This window comes from Vigna angularis, chromosome 9 (genome assembly GCF_016808095.1).
Source record: "Vigna angularis cultivar LongXiaoDou No.4 chromosome 9, ASM1680809v1, whole genome shotgun sequence".
Taxonomy (NCBI): Eukaryota; Viridiplantae; Streptophyta; class Magnoliopsida; order Fabales; family Fabaceae; genus Vigna; species Vigna angularis.
Window position 1 is genome coordinate 17,311,599 of NC_068978.1, and position 23,393 is coordinate 17,334,991.

The 23,393-nt window shown below is 39.6% G+C and overlaps 2 protein-coding genes across 2 annotated transcripts; both read right to left on the reverse strand.

Moving 5' to 3' along the window:
• Nucleotides 1-1,034: 1,034 nt before the first annotated feature.
• LOC128193894 (uncharacterized) lies at nt 1,035-3,749 on the reverse strand. The gene has a single exon (XM_052868084.1). It carries the CDS (start codon nt 3,747-3,749, stop codon nt 1,035-1,037), a length of 2,715 nt encoding a protein of 904 aa, XP_052724044.1.
• Nucleotides 3,750-9,150: 5,401 nt separating this feature from the next.
• Nucleotides 9,151-10,473, reverse strand: LOC128193895 (uncharacterized). Its single transcript, XM_052868085.1, has one exon. The coding sequence runs from the start codon at nt 10,471-10,473 to the stop codon at nt 9,151-9,153; it is 1,323 nt and encodes a 440-aa protein (XP_052724045.1).
• Nucleotides 10,474-23,393: the final 12,920 nt, after the last annotated feature.

The following is a 23,393-nucleotide window of genomic DNA, read 5'->3' on the forward strand; positions in this document are numbered from 1 at the left end:
GGTGCCCAGTCAACTGTCTTTAGGGATTTGAACTTCAGGCATCCTTTATTTTTCATTGTTTTTTTTTTTCCTTTTGGATCATTCTTTCGTTGCCCCTGTTGTGGTCTTTTATGATACTTTCCTTTTCATTTCTGTTTTTTTTTTATATATAGATTTTCTCCTCAACTTTGGATGCTTATGATGTACCCTTTTAAATTGATGTCGACATGCTAATGATTCTTGTCTAGGGTGATGAAAACAGTTATGAATTTTGGCTCAAAAGGGGTACAATTGGATGAACTGCTTTTGACAATTGGATAACGAAAAATGGCCACCCGTCACTCCGAATCTTGTTTGTCTGACTTTCTCTTGAATTTAAACCTGAAACTAAACTATGTAGATCTTGACACATCAACCTCATTTTTCCTTTGCTTTGTTTCCTTTGTTTTCTTCTTTTTTTTTATTTACTTTTTATACATATCTCCCTCATCAACGAATTATCGGTGATATGTAACATGATGAAAACTGCCCCAATATTAGGTGTATGACAATCCTTTGTCTTAAGGGAAACGAAAAAATTAGGGTTCAAGTAATATGAATGCAGATGCTTTATCTAGAAAAGACCACCGGTTACACCCAAAACCTTGAATCAGGAAAGGACTCACCAACGGTATTTTTTCAAAAAAAATTTCTTTTTTTTCTTTTCGAAAATACCATGCCCTTGACAACTTTATTAACAACAAACTCAACATGTGACCTTTCTTTTTTTTTTTACCTCTTTTTCGTTTTTCCTTTTTTCGACATCCTCCAGGACCGAGCTCACCAACTTGATATACCTATGATGCTTTTATCAACAAGCGTTTACTTATTTTCATTTTCATTTTCCCTTGACTACTTAATAGCTCAGCGTGACATGCAATATTTCAGATGTAATGCAAACAACCAAAACATGAATGAAACCACGTGAACTTCATTTAGTAAAAAAAACACAGAGTACAATAATCTTTAACGATAATATCAACATCCCCTTAATGGCAACCACTATCACGGAATCATCATGTGTAAAACTTTTTTACTGCATCAGAATTAACTGGCAATGGTAACTCCTCTCCGTCCATTCTCGTGAGAATTAGTGCCCCACCAGAAAATGCTTTCTTCACTACAAATGGCCCTTCATAATTTGGAGTCCATTTGCCTCTATGATCCTTTTGTATAGGTAGAATCTTCTTCCACACCAGCTCACCTTCATGAAATTCTCTTGGGTGTACCTTCTTATCAAATGCCTTCTTCATTCTTCTTTGGTACAATTGTCCATGGCATACTGCTGTTAATCTTTTTTCATCAATGAGATTAAGCTGGTCGAAACGAGCTTGAACCCACTTAGCCTCTTCTAATTGGGTTTCCATTAAAACTCGTAAGGACGGAATTTCCACTTCAAACGGAAGTACTGCTTCCATTCCATATACAAGCGAGAAAGGCGTTGCCCCAGTCGATGTTCGTACCGAAGTGCGATAACCATGTAAAGCAAAAGGAAGCATTTCATGCCAATCCTTATATGTGACCACCATCTTCTGCACAATCTTCTTGATATTTTTGTTAGCAGCCTCCACTGCCCCATTCATCTTTGGACGATAAGGAGAAGAATTAAGATGATGAATTTTGAACTCCTCACATAACTCTGTCATCATCTGGTTGTTCAAGTTAGTGGCATTATCAGTGATGATCCTATTAGGGAGCCCGTATCTGCAAATCAACTCCCTTTTTATGAACTTGGTCACCACCTTTCTAGTCACATTAGCATAAGAAGCGGCCTCAACCCATTTGGTGAAGTAATCGATTGCGACTAATATGAAACGGTGTCCATTTGACGCCTTTGGCTCTATAGCTCCGATGACATCTATTCCCCACATCGAAAAGGGCCATGGCGCAGACAACACGTTCAAGGTCGTGGGTGGCATATTGATTTTATTTGCGTATACCTGGCATTTCTCACACTTTCTCACATGTGCACAGCAATCATTTTCCATAGTCAACCAAAAATACCCCGCTCTCAGTATCTTCCTAGCCATTGAGTGCCCATTCATGTGCGTGCCAAATGTACCCTCGTGTACTTCTTTTAGTATCAGCTCGGCTTCTTTTGCATCCACGCATCTAAGGAGAACCATGTCATGATTCCTCTTATATAGAATATCCCCACTCAAAATGAAACTGCCAACCAACCTCCTTAACGCCCTTTTATCGTTTTCTGATGCCTTCTCTGGATATTCTCGGGTCCTAAGATAATGCGTGATATCAAAGTACCAAGTTTTACCATCTACCTCCTCTTCGATGAAATGACAATATGCTGGCTTCGCATGACTCTTCATTTCAATCATTGGCACTTCTGCATCTTGATCAACTTCAAACATCGATGACAAGGTAGCCAATGCGTCTGCTAATTGATTATCTTCTCGCGGTATATGATTAAACGTGATGGAATCGAAATACTCAATTAATCCCCTGATGTAAGCTTGGTATGGAATTAGTTTATTATCCCTAGTCTCCCATTCTCCCTTCAATTGATGGATGACCAAAGCTGAATCTCCATATACATCCAGAATTTTTGCTTTAGACTCTATTGCCGCTCGAATACCCATAGCACATGCTTCATATTCTGCGATATTATTCGTGCAATTAAAACACAACCTTGCCGTTATTGGTATGTATTGATTCTTAGGAGAGATAAGCACTGCCCCTATTCCATGCCCCATTACATTCGAAGCCCCATCGAATAATACCGTCCAGGCATTTTCATTCTTGTCCTCTTTGTTCTCAGCGAATAAAGCCATGATATCTTCATCAGGAAACTCAGGTTGCATTGGCTGATAATCACTAATGGGTTGATGGGCTAAATATTCCGCTAAAGCGCTACCCTTGATAGATTTCTGAGTAACATATACAATGTCGTACTCCGATAGTAGCATCTGCCATCGAGCTATTCTTCTAGTGAGAGCGGGCTTTTCGAAAATATACTTGATAGGATCCATTTTAGATATCAACCAAGTAGAGTGACTCAACATGTATTGCCTTAAACGATGAGTAGCCCACGCCAGTGCACAACAAGTTCGCTCTAACGACGAATATCGTTGTTCGCAATCTGTGAATCTCTTGCTCAAGTAATATATAGCATGCTCTCTTTTCCCGTCTTCATCATGCTGACCCAATACACAACCCATTGAATTATCCAATACGGTCAAATACAAAATGAGCGGTCTTCCTGGCATAGGTGGACGCAACACGGGAGGGTCTTGCAGGTATTGTTTGACCTTTTCGAAAGCAACTTGACAATCTTCATTCCAGACTACAGCCTGATTTTTCCGTAGCAACTTGAACATTGGTTCGCAAGTAGTAGTTAATTGGGAGATGAACCTAGCAATGTAGTTCAATCTTCCTAGAAAACCTCGAACCTCCTTTTCTGTTCTGGGTGCAGGCATTTCCGTTATCGCTCTTACTTTGTCAGGATCAACTTCTATCCCTCTTTGGCTGACAATAAAGTCCAACAATTTTCCAGACTTTACTCCAAACGTGCATTTGGCAGGATTTAACCTGAGTTTGTACTTTCTCAGTCTCTCAAATAATTTCCTTAGATTAAAAATATGCTCCTCTTCTGATTCCGACTTTGCAATCATGTCATCCACATAAACTTCAATTTCCTTATGCATCATATCATGAAAGAGTGTCACCATTGCCCTTTGGTATGTTGCTCCAGCATTCTTGAGTCCGAAAGACATCACCTTATAACAGAATGTTCCCCATAATGTGATAAAGGTCATTTTCTCCATATCTTCCGGTGCCATTTTAATTTGATTATATCCCGAGAATCCATCCATGAACGAAAATAACGAAAATTATCGATGTGTGGTAACGGGAAATTATCCTTCGGACTTGCACGATTCAAATCACGATAGTCAACACACATTCGAACTTTCCCATCCTTCTTAGGTACTGGTACAACATTCGCTACCCATTGTGGGTATCTTGCCACAGCCAAAAATCCTGCGTCAAATTGCTTTTGGACCTCCTCTTTAATTTTTAGTGACATTTCCGGCTTCATTCTTCTTAGTTTTTGCTTGATTGGAGGGCATTCTGGCTTGAGTGGGAGCCTATGCTGCACAATATCGGTATCTAGACCCGGCATGTCATTGTAAGACCACGCGAACACATCTTTAAACTCCTTCAACAGGGCACGCAAACTTTCCCTCACTTCCGTTTTCATACTAGTACCGATTTTTACTTCCCTTATCTCATCCTTCTCTCCCAAGTTGAGTATTTCTCCTGATGGGATTTTATCTCCTTAGATTCTTGTTCCACTAATCTCAACAATTCTGGAGAGGGTTCCACATCATCTTCGAAATCATCTTCCGTATTATTGATAGGGTGCTCAAAATTAGGAACATTGATATCGTTATTTTCAAAACAATCATTGTCACATCTGCATCATTTAAATGTATGAAAAAGTATAAATAAATAAGATAAAAAAAGAAAAATGCCAAATGATGATGAAATGCATCTTTATTATCACGCTGAGTGAAAAGTAAAAAAAGAATCAATCCGCAAAATCTCAGTTCTAAAGCCCCAATCAAAACTATAAGCTTAATTAAAACTATTACATTTTGTTCACATTAAGCATCACAGGTAAATCCAGTGTTTCCCAATTGTTGAGTTGAGTATCAGGGGAGCAAGCCCACACAAAGCTCAAACTTTGAGGCCTTTCTTCATCCTCCACAGCTGCTATCTAGCCAGTGTTGATCCACCCAGCACTGCGGAAGCTTTCCTTGATGTCAACAATGTGAATTTTGCTCTCTCTGGGCCCTCGTCTTTCTGCACGGGCCAGACTGCGTTCTTTTCTTTCTTCAATCATCCTTTTCCTGTCTTCCATGGTAGGTTTGTACCCCAAGCTATATCTGTTCTTGTTTTCAACGATTTCTAGAGGGAATGCTCGCCCCTGCCGATATTTTCCCAAACCTTCCCCATATATATAGCCCTCTTTTAGCATAATCTTGGCCATCATAATAGAAGCACATGATAGACGAGGATTTACTGGAAACGGTTCCACACAAGCATTTCCCACAATCTCCAACGATTGGAAGGCTGTCTCGAGAGCTTCTTCAGCCGCCTCGATGTAGCGTGTGGATGATGGCCCACTCACAAGAAGATCCTCTTCTCCTGATACTATCACCAGCTTATCTCCCATCACATACTTCAACTTCTGGTGTAGTGTACAAGGCACAACTCCAGCCGAATGGATCCATGGGCGCCCCAATAGACAACTATAAGCTGGCAGGATATCCATAACCTGGAATGTTATTTGAAAGACACACGGGCCAACTTGCATTGGTAATTCCACTTCTCCCATCACTTCTCTTTTGCTACCATCAAATGCCCTCACAATCATTGAACTCGGCCTCATATGCATTCCTTCGCAAGGTAGCTTTTCCAAGGTTGCTTTCGGCATGACATTCAAAGAGGATCCATTGTCCACTAAAACACGCGCTATAACATGATCGAAGCATTTCATAGAGACGTGAAGAGCCTTGTTATGCCCTCTTCCTTCAGCAGGTATTTCTTCATCCGTAAAGGTGAGATAATTATTAGCAACAATATTGCCAACAATACCCTCGAATTTATTCAACGAAATACCTTGCTCCACGTGAGCCTCACTGAGTATCTTCATTAGCAACTTTCTGTGTGATGCCGAATGCATGAGCAAGTCTAACAAGGATATACGAGCAGGCATACGGTTTAACTGTTTCACCACTTTATATTCACTTTATTGTATGAATTTTAAAAATTCACAAGCCTCCTCTTCAGAAACTTCTCTCCTCTCTTCCTTGTCGCGGATCTCCTCTGTCTGTGCACCCTTCCCCTTTAAGAATTCTTTTGCCTTCGCGGCCATCGTTGCTTCCTTATCATTGATTCTTTCTCATGCCAACTCTGGTGACGTGAAAATTCGACCACTCCTAGTCATTCCACCTATCCCTGATATGTTTTTGACGACAGGATCAACGCTTTGTATTTCGCCTGACGCATGTGTCCCATATCTCCATGGGACGGCTTTTTCGTTCTTGTAAGGAAAAGGGGCTGGTACATGGATAACAACGGGCGACCTTCCTTGAGTTGGTGGGATAGAGGTAGTCTTAGTGAAACGAATCGCCAATGGTTCTGGTAAAATCATGTCGGATTCATCACCAGTTTGTGCAAATACATTTCCCTCCTCCTTCTTGTAGCATACTTGCAACAGACCACGATCCAGCAGGTCTTGCAGAATTTCTTCAAACTCAACACACTCCTCAATAGAGTGCTCAGCATCTGGGTGGAGCGCACATGCCATACTCTCATCATAATCACCCTTCAAGATACCCACTTTCAGAAACGCCTCCAAAATAAACATCCTAGAGCTCCTGACTTCTTTCACATTTCTCACCAGCTCATGTTCTTTCACTTCGACAGCATTCGTCGAAGCACTTCCATGCCCAGATAAAGGATTGGCCTCGATACTAGGCTTATCCTCTTGGAACTTTAACCACCCAGAATCAATTAGAGTCTGCACTTTATGCTTGAAAGCTAGACACCTCTCAGTGGAATGACCAGCGGCCCCTCCATGATAACTACACTTTGCATCTGCATCATAACTTCTTGGGTACGGAGGCTGCAAAGGCTTCAGGGGACAAACGACAACTAGACCTTGTTTGATAAGATGAGGCAATAATTCCGTATAAGTTGTAGGAATTGGGGTAAAGTTAACATAATTTCTTTCTTGGTTCCTTCTTGGATAAGTATTTGGACCCACATTCATATTGGAACCTACGTTTGCCCCTCCCCTCCAATTATTCGTCGGGATGTATTGTGGTTGATAGTACCCTGGTTGTTGTTGAGGCCTAATTTGATGACCAAATGACGTGTTAGCTGCATGTGGATGTTGACCCCAGTATGGTCGATAGTTATGAGTGGGAGCCTGACCTCTCCACACGGGGGTTGCAGATGTTGCATGACATCTCCTTCTTTTCTTTTTCCTGAGTTGAAATTTGGTTTTTTTGAATTTGCAACCACCGACGAGCCATATGCAATCTTCCCATTTTTCAACCCGATCTCTATCCGCTCGCCTATCATGATGATATCGGGAAACTTTGAAGATACATTTCCCACCATATGTTCATAAAATGGTGGTTGGAGCGTATTTACAAACATTGCCACCATTTCTCTATCATACAAAGGTGGCTCCACTTGTGCAGCCAATTCCCTCCACCGCTGAGCATACTCCTTAAAAGTTTCGTTGTCTTTCTTCGACATGTTTTGCAGCTGTAAACGATCTGGCGCAACATGTGTATTGTATATATACTGTTTCACAAAAGCATCAGCCAAGTCTGCCCAACAACGAATTCGAGTCGGCTCCAAATGGGTATACCAGTTTAATGCCACTCAAGCCAAACTATCTTGAAAAACATGGATGAGCAGCTGCTCGTCATAAGCATATGCAGCCATCTTTCTGCAAAACATGGTTAGATGGCTCTTTGGGCATGTATTTCCCTTATACTTCTCAAAATCTGGCGCTGTGAACTTATGTGGTGTTTTGACGCCAGGAACCAAGCTCAATCTAGCAACATCTCTGAATCCATAACTTTCATATCCCTCAACAGCCCTCAATCTTACCTCTAGGCTCTCCAGTTTATCCTTTGCCCCATCGACATTACTAATTACCCCCTGAAACGAAGTATATGGCGCAGCCCTTGTAGAAAAACCCTCTCCGGTAATCACAGGTGGCACCGGGGTTACTCGTATTCCATCAGACATGTTTGCATGCATTCCTTCATTTACCATAGGTGCAGACATTACAACAGGTCCCTGAGTACTGATTGGCGGTACGTTGGCAGTGGTAGGGAAAGAGAATGAAGTCTGCTCCCCTTCTGTGTATTCTCCCACAGGTGGGGTATAACCTGGAGGTAATCCATACATTGGGAACGAAACAGATTGGCTCCCAGCATTGAACAACGGAGGGTAATATTGAGCACTTCCCTCAACTTGCGCAGGCGTCGCCCCTCCCGTAGTCTTCAGGGCTTCGAGAGCCGCCAAAATCTGGGCCATCTGATCCTTCAAGTGGCTGACATCAGCCTTAATAGATTCGTGTGACTGCTCCCAATTCTCCATGACCTTCGAGTTAGCTCTGGTCCTGTACGGATGTCGTGGAAAACTTGTCGTTGTTCTCTCACTCGTACTGCTACTATTTTTTACTAAATTAAATTAGATAAGGATGAAAAATGCAAAACAAAAGAAAACATGATGCATGCTAGTGATAAGTGGAAATCACAGGATAACGATCAGAATACTGATGGAAAATTAACACAAGCCGATACCAAACAAACATCCCTTATCTTTCATTTAAAGAAAATTTGATCCATTACATCGTCTAAGGAACAAAACACATAAATCTGATGTACATCAATCCCGCGCCCGGGCAATGAAAGATTTCATCTCTCCCACCAACCATTTACATTGATTAATAAACAATTCTATTTCCGCTGGTGAATTACGAAAATGAGTACTAGCTTCAGCATTCGACACCATCCTGGGGATGTCTTCAATTGCCCCATTTGCCAAAGCAGCCAACTGAGAGAAGCTTTCCTTCCAGTGCTTTACAGCCATTTCTTGCTCTGCGATGTGCTCTTTCATTCGCTTTATCAAGGCCTGATGCCTTTCTTCAAATTCTATCGACCTCCATCGCTCCTCCTATTCCTCAATATATTCCTCCATTTGTTTTATCAAAGTTCGATGCTCTTCTTCTACTTCTGCTAGCTTCCAACGCTCCTGGTTCATATCCGCCTCAAACGACATGGCCATCTCTTTCATCTCATGCCCCGCTTTTTCTACCTGCACCTGCGCTTCTCTTAGTCTCTTCAGGGCTTCTCGCTTATCTCTTTTGGCTTCTTCATAGAGGTGCTTCCACTGCTTTCCCTCTTCTAAAGCCACCTTCTTCTCATTTACCCTCATGGATAATTCCTTACTCGCGGCCGCTAGATCCTGTTTCACTCGAAATGTATAATCCCTCTCAGCCTTTTGGCTTTTGACAATGTTTTCATAAGCTCGCGACTTTTCTTCATTATCATTTCTCATATCCACAAGATCATTACACGTCCTTTATAATTCGTTTTCCAGCCTAGCATTTCTCATCTTCAATTTCTCCATCTCAGCCTTCAATTGTTGCACATCTTCACTTTCTGGGGCTTGGGATGGTCCTTCACTAGCTGATTGATCCTTGATTGGCTTGAAAGGCAACTTGACTACTTTCACTCTCTCCAGAATCCAGGTGTGATAACTAACCCTGCTATCCACTACTCCATCCCTCAAGTCCTTCTCTGCTCGAACAACATTTTCCCAGGCGCTTTTAACCTTTCTTAACAATTCGATGAAATGCCCGTCTTCGTAATAAATGAATAGGGTAGCAAGGTAATCTGATGAAGGTTCCCCTTTCATAGGATGCTCAAATTGTCTTTGCACCAAAAGGGGGTTGTAATTGATACAGTACCGGGCACCTATGAGAGGCACATTAGGAAAACTACCACAATGCTGTATAGCCAGTTTATTTCCGAGCCAAGGAAGGCGCCATTTTATACTTCTTTCGCTCAAGCCAGCAAGGAATTGGGCCCAATCGTTTCCTCCTTTACCTTTAAGCCCTTGGTGTGACAAAGTCTCCGATAGACTCTTAACGTCGACCATTTCCTTAAACACGCGCGCTGTCATCCATGTATACAACGCTGGTAAACAACAAAGAATCTTCTTTCCCTTTCTCTCATGGCAAAAACTCAAGGACCCATAAACATCCGCAAGGACTGCCGTTACAGGATTCTCTGATCTGGTTTTACTCGCCACGAAGACGTCTATTGCGGTGTAATCCACGAATTCTTCTATTTTGGGAAACAAGACAATACCATATATGGTGAGGGCTAATACATCCATGAAAGTTTCCCAATCCTCTTTATCAGCCAGGTGATGTAAATACTGCTCTAGATATCCCTGTGATAACCCATGCAATTGATTCCTCATCATCATCCTGTCTTCAAGCTCCTTGGGATGTAGTTTCATGATGGCAGCAATGGTGGGTATAGAGGCATGATGCTCTAAATGTTGATAGGGAGTGGTGCCCTCCAGTGGCAAACCCAAGATATGCTCGAACTCCTCTATGGTTGGCGCCAACTGAAAGTCTTGAAATGTGAAACATCGAAACGGAGAATCATAATATTGTGCCAAGGCTGTGATAGCGGGTATTTGTACTTCAACCTCCATTAAATTCAACAAATTTCCATATCTTCTCTGAAAGGTTTCTCTCTTTATAGTCTTAAGCCTCTTGCCCAAGTTTATCAGCCCGGTCAAATTTCCAACATGGGTCCTTAGACTATACTTCTTTCTTAAATCGGAAGAGTCGGTGTGCCGTGTGGCATCGGATCTTGTGTTAACATCCATCTCGTATGAAGTCAAGTAGGTACCTGTGATTTCCTTTAAAATTAACATGTTACTAAATGATGTATGAATATGATGCCTGATAATAAAACAACATGACGAAACAAAGCACATGCATGGTATGAAATGTAATATCATAAAAACATGAACAGCGTGAGGGTTACAGAAGTACATATTCCTCCCATCGTACCCTACCAAAGGTTCACTGCTTTGAGTTCAAGGTCAAGTATATGCAATCTCACAAGGATGATTCCCTGAACCTAAAGGTCAAAGGTTACTAGAGCTATGGCCCCCTTCATAGTATCTCCACAACAGTCGAGTAATCAACTAGGTGTGGAAACACATATGAAGAGAACAAACTCTAGCTGGAGTTCTCACGATAGCCAAACAGGAAGTACATCCCAGAGTGACACCGCTACACAACTCCTCTAATTCTAAACTACGCTCAGACCCGGGTATAGGGCCCCGCTCATGATATGCCGAAAGTGTGTGTGTGAAGGGAGAAAATTATGCACATCCAAACCCTCACCTGCAAAACAACCAGAAAAATTCCTAGGCAGATATAAACATATTGTCTACCCTAGGGTTCAATATTCAACAATTATTGCAATTATTCAAAGTATCAAGCATAGATAGAGAAAAGGGAAAGAAAAACACATAAGCAAAACCACATCGAATTCGCGCATCTAATTAAATGGCTCGACTCTCTAACGTTCCCAGCGGAGTCGCCATCTATCGCAACCGGAATCGCGACGGGACGACGATCCAAAAACAAACAAGTTTTGAAAAGAGATTTTGGAGTCGCCACCATAGTTTATTATGGAAAACTACGGAAAAACCATAAAATGATAAGACACGGTCCGCGAATACCAGATTCTGGGTTCGGGAGTCGGTTACGCGTAGGGAAGGTGTTAGCACCCTACAACGCCTGCCCTAAGGCAGTACCTTTAACTAAATACACGAATATGATGTGGTTTTCAAAAATGTTTAACTATCCCATAAAATAAAATTCTAAATAAACAAAATACATTTTTTTAGTTTTTTGGGCCCGACAAGGATTGACCTTGCTCCTACGTATTCTCATTCAGAATGAGAAATCAGGGTTACGTAGTTCTTTTAGAGAGATTACTTGTAGTTTGGGAATATTTTAGTATTTTTAATAAAGAAGGAAAAGGTTTTCTAGCACAAGGCCTACGCGAGCGGTCGCACGTGTGCTTAAACCTTTTCAAAATATTTTTATTTAATTTTTAACTTTTGTAAAAGAAAAGAAAAAGATTTTCAGCACAAGGCCTACGCGAGCGGTCGCACGTGTGCTTAAAACCTTTTCAAAATATTTTTATTTGATTTTTAACTTTTGTAAAAGAAAAGGAAAAGGTTTTTTAGCACAAGGCCTACGCGAGCGGTCGCACGTGTGCTTAAACCTTTTCAAAATATTTTTCTTTGATTTTTAACTTTTGTAAAAGAAAAGGAAAAGGTTTTTTAGCACAAGGCCTACGCGAGCGGTCGCATGTGTGCTTAAACCTTTTCAAAATATTTTTGTAAATTCTTTTATTTAAACTCTAAATATTGTATTATTACATATATATTTTAGGATAAGTAGATGTCTAAAATAAATAGATAGAACAAAATAAGATAAGAGAATAAAAATAATAAATATATATAAAAAAAAAATAAATAAAAAAATAAAAATAAAAATAAAATGAATAAACAAAATAAATGGAAGTGGCCGAACGGACGTTGGGGACAGGATTCAGAAATAACGAGCGTTCGTTGGGGATATGACGGACAGAATTTTAGAAATAAGAGCTAAAGGACGAACGTTCGTTATTGATATGACGAACGAACGTTGGGAACCAAGGCTGAATGACGAGCGCTCGTTGAGGAGATGACGAACGGACGTTGAGAAATTGAGGCTGAGTGACGAACGCTCGTTATTGAAAATGACGAACGGACGTTTAGACAGGGAAGCCTAATGACGAACGCTCGTTATTGAAATGACGAACGAACGTTTAGACAGTGAAGCTTAATGACGAACGCTCGTTATTGAAGTGACGAACGGACGTTCGTTGGGGAGATGGCTATCAAACAATCCATCCAAGAAATGGCCGAACGAACGTTTGGATAAGAGGCTAAATAACGAGCGTTCCAAAAAAGGCCTAAGGTTCCCGGACGTGCGTTTATTTCTGGGCTTGGCCTAGTCGAATGCTTTCTAACCTAGAATTTCCTAGGGGTTCAGGAGGTTCATCCTCATTCCTCATTTCGCAGCTCACGCCTTCTCTAGAGACCCAAGGTCTCCTGCTCTGTACCCCAAACTCACCGCCGCCTCTGCCATAACCAACCACCGTCGTCTCAACTAGAACACGCCTTAGCCTCGCCGGCGACAACTCGCGCCACCAGAACCACCACCAGCCACGACGCCACCGTCTCCACTTAACCAGCCACCGTGTCCCAATTACCACGCCACCACCTCTTCTGATTTGGGCGTTGGCGGTAACCCCAATCGCCACCAGAACCGTCTCCAACCTCGGCGCCATCAGCCCGGGATGCCGCCACCGACGGGCTCTCCTAGTCCCCTTTATCTGCTTTCTGATTCCGTGTTTGATTGCATTAATTGAGTTTGGCTCTTGGGATGGTTGAAGTGAATATGGTTGGACCCAATATTGAGGTTTTGCCGTGTGGTATCAGGTGTTGGAGATGAAAATGAAGAAGAAAGGGATGAAAATGATGGTGTTGGCCGTGAGGTGGTATAAGGATGAAAATGGGGGTGATGAGCAGAGAGGGGTCAGTGCCGTGAAGGGTTAAAGATGATGGGCTTGTCGTGAGCTATATGGATTAACTGTTTCAGGTGAAGATCTCTCTTGGAGATAGTTGCGGATATGGTTACGGAAGAGTAGTAACGAGGGAGCTAGTGCCCTTGGGCTGTGGTCATGAGGTGTTTGATCAATGAAGAGTAAGATGACGGGTGCTCCTAGTAACCTTGGGCATGGTTTGGGCTATTGGAAATGGATGGAGAAGGGAAGCAAACCAGAAGTAACAGAAATATGTATCCCTCTATAATTACATATTTAGTACAGATATGAGCAAGCAAACCATGCCAGGCGTTATCAAATCAAATGGAAGCAGATATCAACTCAATACAAGCACACAACAGCCATCAATATCCCAAACATTCATAGCATATGAGCATTTTAAGAGTGAAGACTTACCTTTCGTGTTCTAGCTTTTCCTTGCTTCGTAAGTGTCTACGAGCTACGACCAGGAAGATGCTAACGAGAATGGATAGATGAAGAGGCTAATGAGAGTGGATAATGAGGGTCCTCCCTCTCCTATGGTTGGCGTCTGTCTTTTTTTTTTTGCAGGCGAAAAAATGATGAATCCCTCAGGGAAACTCGATCATCATCCAAGATGAAGGTCCCCCCAGCTGTGTGTCATCCCCCTCTTGTTTTTCTCTCCCTTATCCAACAAAATCCCCCTCCCCAAAATCTTGGAAAATATTCCCTTCTAACCACCTGGTCTCCCTCGCCCCAGACACGCCTCCCATACGCGCCCTTTTCCACGTTTTTTTTTTATTTTTTATTTTATTTTATTTTTAATTTTATTTTTCAATTTTTCAATTATTTTGATTAATTAACTCTATTCAAACAAAATGAATATAAGAAATAAAATAGAAATTAAATTAAAAGCAAAGACCTAAATACATTAAAATAGAATAAAACAAAAGGTAAAATAAAATAAAAGGAAAATAATAAAAAACCAATAAAAACACGTTTTTCAGAACCCGGACAAAATTGAGTGTTGACAATGATTACCTTTGCCGTTTTCATAAACGGTCTTCCAAGAATAATTGGGACCTTATCATCCTCCTTCATCTCCATCACCTCAAAGTCTACTAGGAATTTTAGTTTGTCTATGCAAATCATCACATCTTTCGCCACACCATAAGGTTTCTTGGAAGATCCATCCGCCATTAGCAAAGTCACCTTTGTTGGTTTGACTTCGAGATCACCAATTCTTTTGAGTAGAGATAAAGGCATCAAATTAGTGCTTGACCCTAAATCAAGTTTGGATGATTTCTCATTCAATACAGATACATGTTGCCATATTGATGGTTGCTGTTGTGCTCTATTGAATTGTCCTGCTTGTCCAGCTTTTCCATTCTGACCTTGACCCATGCTTGAATGAGGTTTCCACCCTTGGTTGTAGTTCCCTTGGCAGTATTGAAATTGATTGGCCATAAAATTGACATCTTCTAAGGCCTCCACTGGAAAAGCACATTGACCATTGATATGGTCACCACCACATAGTTCACAAAGTTGTTGTTGAACCTGTGCAACGTTCTTTAGCTCCTTTGGCAACTGAGCAAGTGTTTTTGTCAAATTCTCCAACTGTTGAGTTATGATTTTGTTCTGCGCAAGCAAGGCATCATTTGATTGCAATTGTAGAACTCCTCTCTCATTATGCATCTCATTATCATTAGTAGCCATGTTATCAATCAATTCAGTGGCTTCCTCTAGAGTCTTGCATTTAATATTACCTCTAGCTGAGGCATCTAGCATCAACTTGGTTTGTGAACCAAGACCTCTAAGGAAAAGAAGGACTACTGTTGCTTCATCAAAGCCATGAGTGGACGTATTTCTCAACAAGCTCTATTACCTATCCCATGCTTGACCTAGAGTCTCCTCCATGCCTTGTCTAAAAGAAGAAATCTCTTGCTTCCTTTGTTGATTTTGGACTGCGGGAAGTACTTGTTTAGGAACTTTGAAACCACAGCTTCCCATTCAGTAAAGCTATCCTCCGGGAAAGAATTCAACCATAACTTAGCATTGCCTCCCAATGAGAAAGGAAACAAGCTTAACTTTATTGCATCATCTGGCAAACCATTTATCTTTACCGTGTTGCAAATCTCGTTGAGTGTGGTTAGATGCTCATATGGCCTTTCATGTGATAGCCCATTAAATTGGTTTCTCTTCACCAATTGTATCAATGTCGATTTCACCTCCATGTTTGCAGCATTGACCCTCGGCCTAGCAATGCTATTAAAGTGATGAGGGCCAACAACATTGGTGTAATCCGCCAGAGTACGTCTACCATTGTTCTCTTCGGCCATCTCTTTAGTACTCTGGTTAGACCTTTGTGGTGAGGGTTGTAGAAGTGTTTCCGGAGAAGGAAATAATTCTCTAGATGTTCGAACTCTCCTCCTCCTTCTACTTTCGTCCAATCCTTCAAGATGAGGTTCCGAAATTTTCTTGTTCCTAGTTCGAATTCTATCCTGCATACACAAGAAAACAAGACCTTAAAAACAATTGTTAGCACAAAAAGATAGAAAAGATAAACTAAAAAGATAAAACAAAAAGATAGAAAGATAAAAAGATAAACAAAAAAAGATAAAAAGATAAAAATCAAGTCAAAATTAATCAATAATCACATATATAGAATAGTTAAACCACGAGTCCCTGACAACGCCGCCAAAAACTTGTTAACACTCGGCAGGTGTACCGAATCGTATCAAGTAATAATAAAATGGTAAGACCAAGTACCGTTTCCCAAAGGACTCACGGCCTAAACAGTTATGTGATTTGTTGATTAAATTGGACTTGTAAACAAAATCTTGTAGGTTTAGATGCATATACTGAAAAATAAATATGAATGCATGTGTTGATCAATTGGATCGAAAGAAGCAAAAGTGATTGATGTAAAATATGAATGATTATGTTGTTGGGGTGTTCGATACATCCTATCCACTCTCATGTATTGAAGAATTCATCTTTCTTCATTAATATTAATGCAACTTTCTAATTTACCTTAAACCCGATGTCTTGGTGAAGAAAGCATACTCCTAATCACTAGTTTACAATGTCTTGTCTCCCTAACAATTATTCATGCATTACATTCACACAGAAGCTTAAAGGCAACCAATCCTTCTATCCGTATGTCTAGGTAATATTACTCTTTGGAGAATTTCCTCAGTTCTAGATGTACTTATATGTGTCCATACAAATAACATCAATGATCATGCAATTGAATGAGTTAAATAAAGCATGCATAGAGTATAGAAGAAAAACCCTAACAATTAATGAAAGAAAGCATATAGAATATAGAACCAATTCAATACATGAGAGTTTCAAAGGATTACATCGGTTCCCCAACAACAATGAAAATTTAGTTCACCATAGACATGGTGAAACTAGATGCAAAACAATGAAAGAATGAAAGATAGAACCCTCAAAGTTGAAGAATAGAGCTTGAGTATCCAAAAATCCTCCTCCAAAGGGTGAAGAAAGTGTGATTTTGCCTCTTTCTATCCCAAGATACTAACCCTAATTCGACTAAAACCTTATATAATTTCCTATAGATTACAGAAAATTGGCCCACGCCCAAATTAATGGCGCTCAGCGGCACTTTTTCCGCTCAGCGATAAGTGCGGGTGTGCAGAATTGACGCTCAGCTGTAGTTTTGGCCATCAACGGTGACTACGGGACTTAAGAATGCCGCTCAGCGGTAGAATTGCGCTCAACGGTGTTTGCAGCTCTTCTTTTAAGCACTTTCACTTCCTTTCTTGAGTCCAGCTCCTTACTACTTCAAATTCTTTCATCTAATTCATCTCAATTCCTGCAAAACAAGGAAAACTAAGCATAAAACCCATCCAACTCTCTTATTTCCAAAACATAAGCAAAAGCATGATTCCAAGCTAGTTTCTAAGTCATAAATGTTGTCTTTAAGGTCAAAATTAAGTATAAAAATAACAATTTTTCAACTGTTATCAATGGCAGACCATTAAAAGTAAGGAAATGCATCTAACATAGCTTGGTTGCCTTAAATAAACCAGTAGCCTTTGTTGTCCAGTTTTTTGTTCCAACTTTTCACCGTGGTATCCCATTTTGTTTGGTCTATGTTGAGTTTAATCATACTAAGCACTGTAATTCTAGCTTAGTTCTGTGTAATAACATTTCCTTGAGTCATTTTCTTTGCTATCCATCTTTGAATCCCTGGAAAACTGAATTTGGTTGGTTTAATTGATGTATTTTACTGCATAAATTGATATAGCATGGGTGACTTTCGAAATTTGCTGTTTCTATGCTTTTCAAAAGTTTGAGCAATTCAAATTGATGATTGAAAGTTGCTCATACTATTCATTTGGTAAAAAATTAGTATATATGCAGATTTACATTTTGAACCAACATCTTTTGAATTGAAAAGGAAGTGGTCCTGTGATTTTGATTAGTAATCATTTTCTAAGTTGTTTAAGAGTTTGAATATGCTTAAAATCATCAAGCAAAGTTGTTTGGTCATTCACATGAGCTGTTGAATCACTTCCACTTGTTTTTGGGTATCAAACCACCAAAATCAGTTCACTTTTCTAGTGGAGATTTCACTTTTTCCAGCCACTGTTTGCTTATTTTCCTTGCAAAAATTCATTTCTGGATTGGTAAAAGTTGGTTCAATGATTGAAAATGAAAATAAATGATCAAAAGAAGAACAGTCAAGTGATAAAAAGCTTATAGAACCATACAATCCAGTTTAAAGGCCCTAAAATTCAAAAACTCAAAATCTGAATTTCATTGGGGCATTTTATCAAACACCTTTGCAAAATATCAAACAGTTTCGGTCTGAATGGATTTTAATTTGTGATTGTAATTTTCTGGCTTTCTTAATCCGTTCTAGCACCTTTCTTAGGTTCATTTTGTGTGCCTACTATCGTTTAATACCTATAGATAAGTGTGAAATTTTGGCAACTTCACTAGCCAAATTTTGAGATACAAGCTAAACAGTTGAGTGATGGTGAGATTGAGTGTATATAATCCAAAAGAAATTTGTTAGTGAAGTGAAAATACCCTGAAATAGTTCAGAAAATGGAGTTGAGTGGATGCACATGAAGCCAAAATAGCATTGGCCGAGAGAAACACTGCACTATATTTCAATTACTGATTTTTTTTTTCTAAATCTGAATTGTGCTAATTACTTAGATTTGTGAAGCCTTTGATTTAATTGACATCCACAGGGGTAAATGCTGATCAGATGGAGAATTGTAGCTAACCACATCTTACCATTTCAGATTTCTTAAGCCTTTTTAGTTATCTAGTTTTGGATAGTTGTGCAATCTGTTTTGACCAGTTTGAAACATTAATTGTGATCAATTTAGAGCAAATATTTCTTTTCATTCCATGTTGATTGACATTAATGGACTAATGGTTTTGCTGCTTGATTAAAATTAGTTTCTTAAAAAAAAAAAACTGATACATCATCAGAAATTCAGTTTTTTTGTTATTGTTGCACTTAGGATGATATAATCATTTTACTGAATTGAAATTTTAGTTGCATATGCTAGCTGTAGTATATCTTCTGGTTGTGATATAACAATGCAGAGGTCACTTTGAACTGAAAGTAGTGCATATATTTAAGGCGTTTAACAAACCTTCCAATCAACTTTGGACAAAACCAATTCTCAAACACAGCAGCATTCCTCTTGGAAATGTGGCAAACTTCTACTCAGTTTCTTCACAACAAGTCCAAGGAGGTGTAATACAAAGGATGAGAATTAAAGCAATGCAACCAAGGGAGCAACTTAACAAATTTCAAATGTAATGCACACATGGAGCAGTAGAGTAGTATAGGAATTCTGAATTTGTAATATGTTTTAGATTTATTTTCCCTTTGTTTTCTTGTAAAAAGGCCACTAAGACCAAGTGTTTGGAAGAGTCCTTGATGCTGTCTCCAATCTTGGAATTCTGAAAATTAGAACTCTAGGTGTTTTATCTTTCATTTTGATTGTTTGAGTCCATTTTTTTTAAGATTCAATAGTGAATCTTACTTTGAAAAATCGTTAAGTAAGTAACCTTAGATATTCTGGCTAGGTAAGACTGGGTATTTAAGCGGCCTTTGGCTCACTGATAACGGTTTAAAATACCGTTATCTGTGATATAATTTTGATACTAAACGCAACCTTTTTCACTTAGAGACTTGCTTGGACTCATGTTTTTTCATTAAGTTGTGTGAATAAGAGAGTTAAGGTTGAATTTGATGATTTTATGACTAATTCCCTGTTTTGATAGAAAATGAGTTAATACAGGAAGCAAAGATGAAGTGCTAAGGATACAGAGCTCATAAAGGCCTAGAAAAGCACCAAAAAAGGGAATCGCATGAAGCTTAGGCGAGTTGCAAGAGGCTTGGGCATGGAAAAATCGACATCCACCGCTCGAGCGATGAACCCCGAAGCTTGGGCGAAACTGAAGGCTCAAGCCCTATGGAAGTCAACGTCCACCGCCCGAGCGCCCTAAATGGGGCGCTTGAGCATCGCGCGTTGCAGATTTTGCCCAGTTTTTGCTCTGTTTCAACTCTTTTGGACCGGGCCCGTTTCTACTCTTTTCCAACTTTTTTTAAAGGACCCAGGCGCTCTAGGTTTGGTATCTCTGGCTGGAACAACACAACAACACACTCTTTTACTCTCTGAAGGCGAATCTGGAGGCGAAAGCTTCCTCTTCTACTCTTAGGGTTTTACTATCTCATGCTTTTCCATTGTTCATATAGTTTCTCCATGTCTATGGGGAACTAAACTCTATTTGTTGTTAGGGAATGATGTAACCTTGTGAACTCTCCATGTCTCGGGTCTAATGAGAAAAGTGGTACTCCATTTCAACTATAAACATGTTTTAGCATAAATTATAGTGTTTAGAGAACACATTTGATCTATTGGAATGAGTCAAAAGTGCACTAAATTAGAAAGCTAGTTTGTTTTCAACTGATATGGCGTTAACAGGTAGTTTTGTGTTGCTGAGCTCCATATTCCAATGGCTCTAGCGTTGAGGGGTACTTTTCTAACGTTGAGCGCCACATTGTAGTGGCTCTAGCGTTAAGGGGTAGTTTTATGGTGTTGAGGTGTAGTTTTCTGATGTCGAGTATCATGCTCTTTTGATGAGTTTTGAGTTTCTTTCTTTTATGTTTTTTGTGAAAAAGGAGCATTGATGCTTTGAAGAGATTTTGATGATGTTACACTTGAAGACTTCAAGGAACTTTCACATACATTGTTAAAACATCTTTTGTAGAATCATTTGTCTTAGGTTTATCTTTCAATTGTAAGCACTTAGAAGTCATATAACTTATTATGTGTTATTGATTTCTCACAACAAGAATCGAATATCATAAGGGTAATTAATTATCACAAGTAAAAGTAGAAAATGCTTCGTCTCGGCAATAATCGATTATCATTAAGGATAATCGATTATCGCTCCAAGTTTTAAATTGTCTAAGGTTCGACAATAATCAATTATCACTAAGGATAATCGATTATCACGTTTTTCAAAACCCATAACTGCTTGAAATAATCAATTATCACTTTTCATAATCGATTACAGCTAGAGTTTCATCCTGAAGCTCTAATGATCATCCAGGCTCAAATAGAGAGAGATGAGTCATGTGGTGAGAGTAGCAAAAGGTCCTATCCTAAGGGTTTACCTTGGCCAAAGTCGTTGTTTAATGGACTAACCACGTGTGGTAGCTTGGGGTGGAAGGGGGCAGCTGTTTCACTACTACAAGTTCTTGAACCATTGTAACTCGACATTCATACTATATCCGGATGGTCAAATTTATGTCTATGGAAAGATTAGGATAGTTGTTTTACCTTTGGTGAAATGTGTTGGATTATGCAATATTAATATATCTTGTTGGTTTCTTTTTACCATTAGCTTATCCTTGCTTTTGTCTTTGTTTGTCTGTTTGTGTGTGCTTTTTTCTTTTGCAATGATCACCTTAAATGGTTTGAGCTTAGGGGGAACGCCTTTCTAGTGTATCATCGCGAGGTTGAAGGTGAAGCAACAACATAGATAGGTCTTTGTTCTCCAGGTGTAGAATCTTCATCTTCGGATTCTTTAGTAGTTATCAACTTTGTAACTCTTATTTTACTAGTTTATTGATGACTCCAACAAAGGTGACTGGATGTCCAATATGGTCAAAGAGCTAGAATCAACTAGTGCAGAGCTTGAAAACAAGCTAGCGGTGCAAAAGGATATATGTAGGTGAGGTGTTTGATGAATGGTTTGTGATGAGGTGCAGAGAGATTTCCAGCTCAAGCAACGTTCCACTTGAGGAAGGCAGTTCGAGATGAAAGAGAATGAGAATTTAGAATGTGACTCAAGAGCAAAGAGGCGTTGGAAGTATTTCAACAACATGAGATTAATTGCTTCAAAAGTGTTTACAAAATGATGGACGAACGCCCGAGGAGAGGTCGACAACGTGACGCGGACTCCTTCGAAGCTTCCTCCAGATGTGAACGCAGTAGAGAAAAACAAAAAAAACTCGAAGAAGAACAAGAAAAATAGAGGGTTAAATTCGATAGAAACCCTAGAAATGGAAGGAAACCCAATATTAACCGATTAATCGGTTCAAAATGAAGATTGAACGGTGGAAAATGGATTGAATCGGGAAACAAGGTTTGATAGGTGGAAATTGTGAAAAATATTGTTTCAATCGGTGAAATCGAAGGAAACCTAAGGAAGAGGTGTTTTACTCGAAAAATAGAGAGGAAGCAGAGATCTGGAGATGAGATGAATGAAGCTAGGGTTTGTAGCGAGATTACCTTAAGGTGCAAGTTGGGGTTGAAACGAGAAATGGAATCTCGCGAGGCTTCGATAGGCAGGGGACGCGAAGGAGTATGGTTTTGTGAAGAGAAATGTGTTGCGCAAATGAAGAATCCTCTCTGATGCGCGAGAGATTCAATGCAAATAAAGGAGATGGCAATGAAAGGAAGGTGTGGCGAGGCTTTGCGCGAGAGAAAGGAAGACGAGGGCTAAGGAGCGCGGACGAGCAGATTGAAATAACGGTGATGATGTGTGATGAGAGAGAAGCACAGTGGAAAGGAAGTGAAAGTGAGAGAGGTGCTTGGAAGGTGGCTAGAGGGAGTCTTTGGACTCTCTAGCCTGACTTTCAAGAGAGAATTGTTTCTATTTCAGAAAACTTAATTCTCATTAATTTCAAAAGTGCTAATACAAGAGAGGAGTTGGGTATTTATAGTAACCCATGCTCCTTAAGAGCTAAGCTAGGAAAAGTAAAAATACAAAAGGAGGACTACGTCATGCCCTCCCTCTTAAGAAAAGATTTGTCCTCAAATCTGGCGATCGCCTTATGAAGAAGCTCTACACAATCTTTGGGAGCATGGCCATCTTGGAGTGGCCTTATTCTTTTAGATCTAGTTTTCTTCCTCCTGGATCAAACACGAATCTGCAATACACATCAAATATATCTTCGGTTAATATCAATCCAAGAAAGAATTTTTCTTTAAAAACAAGGGAATAAGAACTTCTAATACTTTGATTAGTAATCTTTAAAAATTTTAGAAGTCCAAATTGAATTTTATCTTGAGTTAATTGTTTTCTTAAAGATAACAATAACTCAAGATTTGAATTGTCATATTTTGAAAATGTTTTCATGACAATTGGTTTGAAAGAGAAGTCAAAAATTGAAAAGTAATCAATTATTGGAAAAGAAGTAATGATTTGGAAACCTTCCTTTTAGGTTCCACAGTCTTTGAAAGAATAGGATTTGTCATCAGTAACAATTTCTCCTTTTCTTTCTTCTCTCTTTCTTACCTTTCTCTCTTTTCTTCTTTTCTCTCTTCTTCTCTTCTTAATTCCTCTCTTCTTCTCTCTTCTCTTTTCTCTATTTGTTCTCTCTCTCTCTTCTCTTCTTCTTTCCTTTCTTCCTTTTCTTTTCTCTCAATCTCTCTTTCTCTTTTCTTATCCTTGATCTCCTTAAGTCTTGCCCCAAATTCTAATTCTCTACGAAGAAACCCATGATCATTTAAACTCTCAAGAAATAATTTTCCATCATCAATGCAATCCCTAATTAGTTCTAGGTTTCTTTTAATGCTTGAAGGCACAAACTTTCTTCTCATGCAAGCTTTTAAATCATGCCAATCACGAATGGAGGACTTT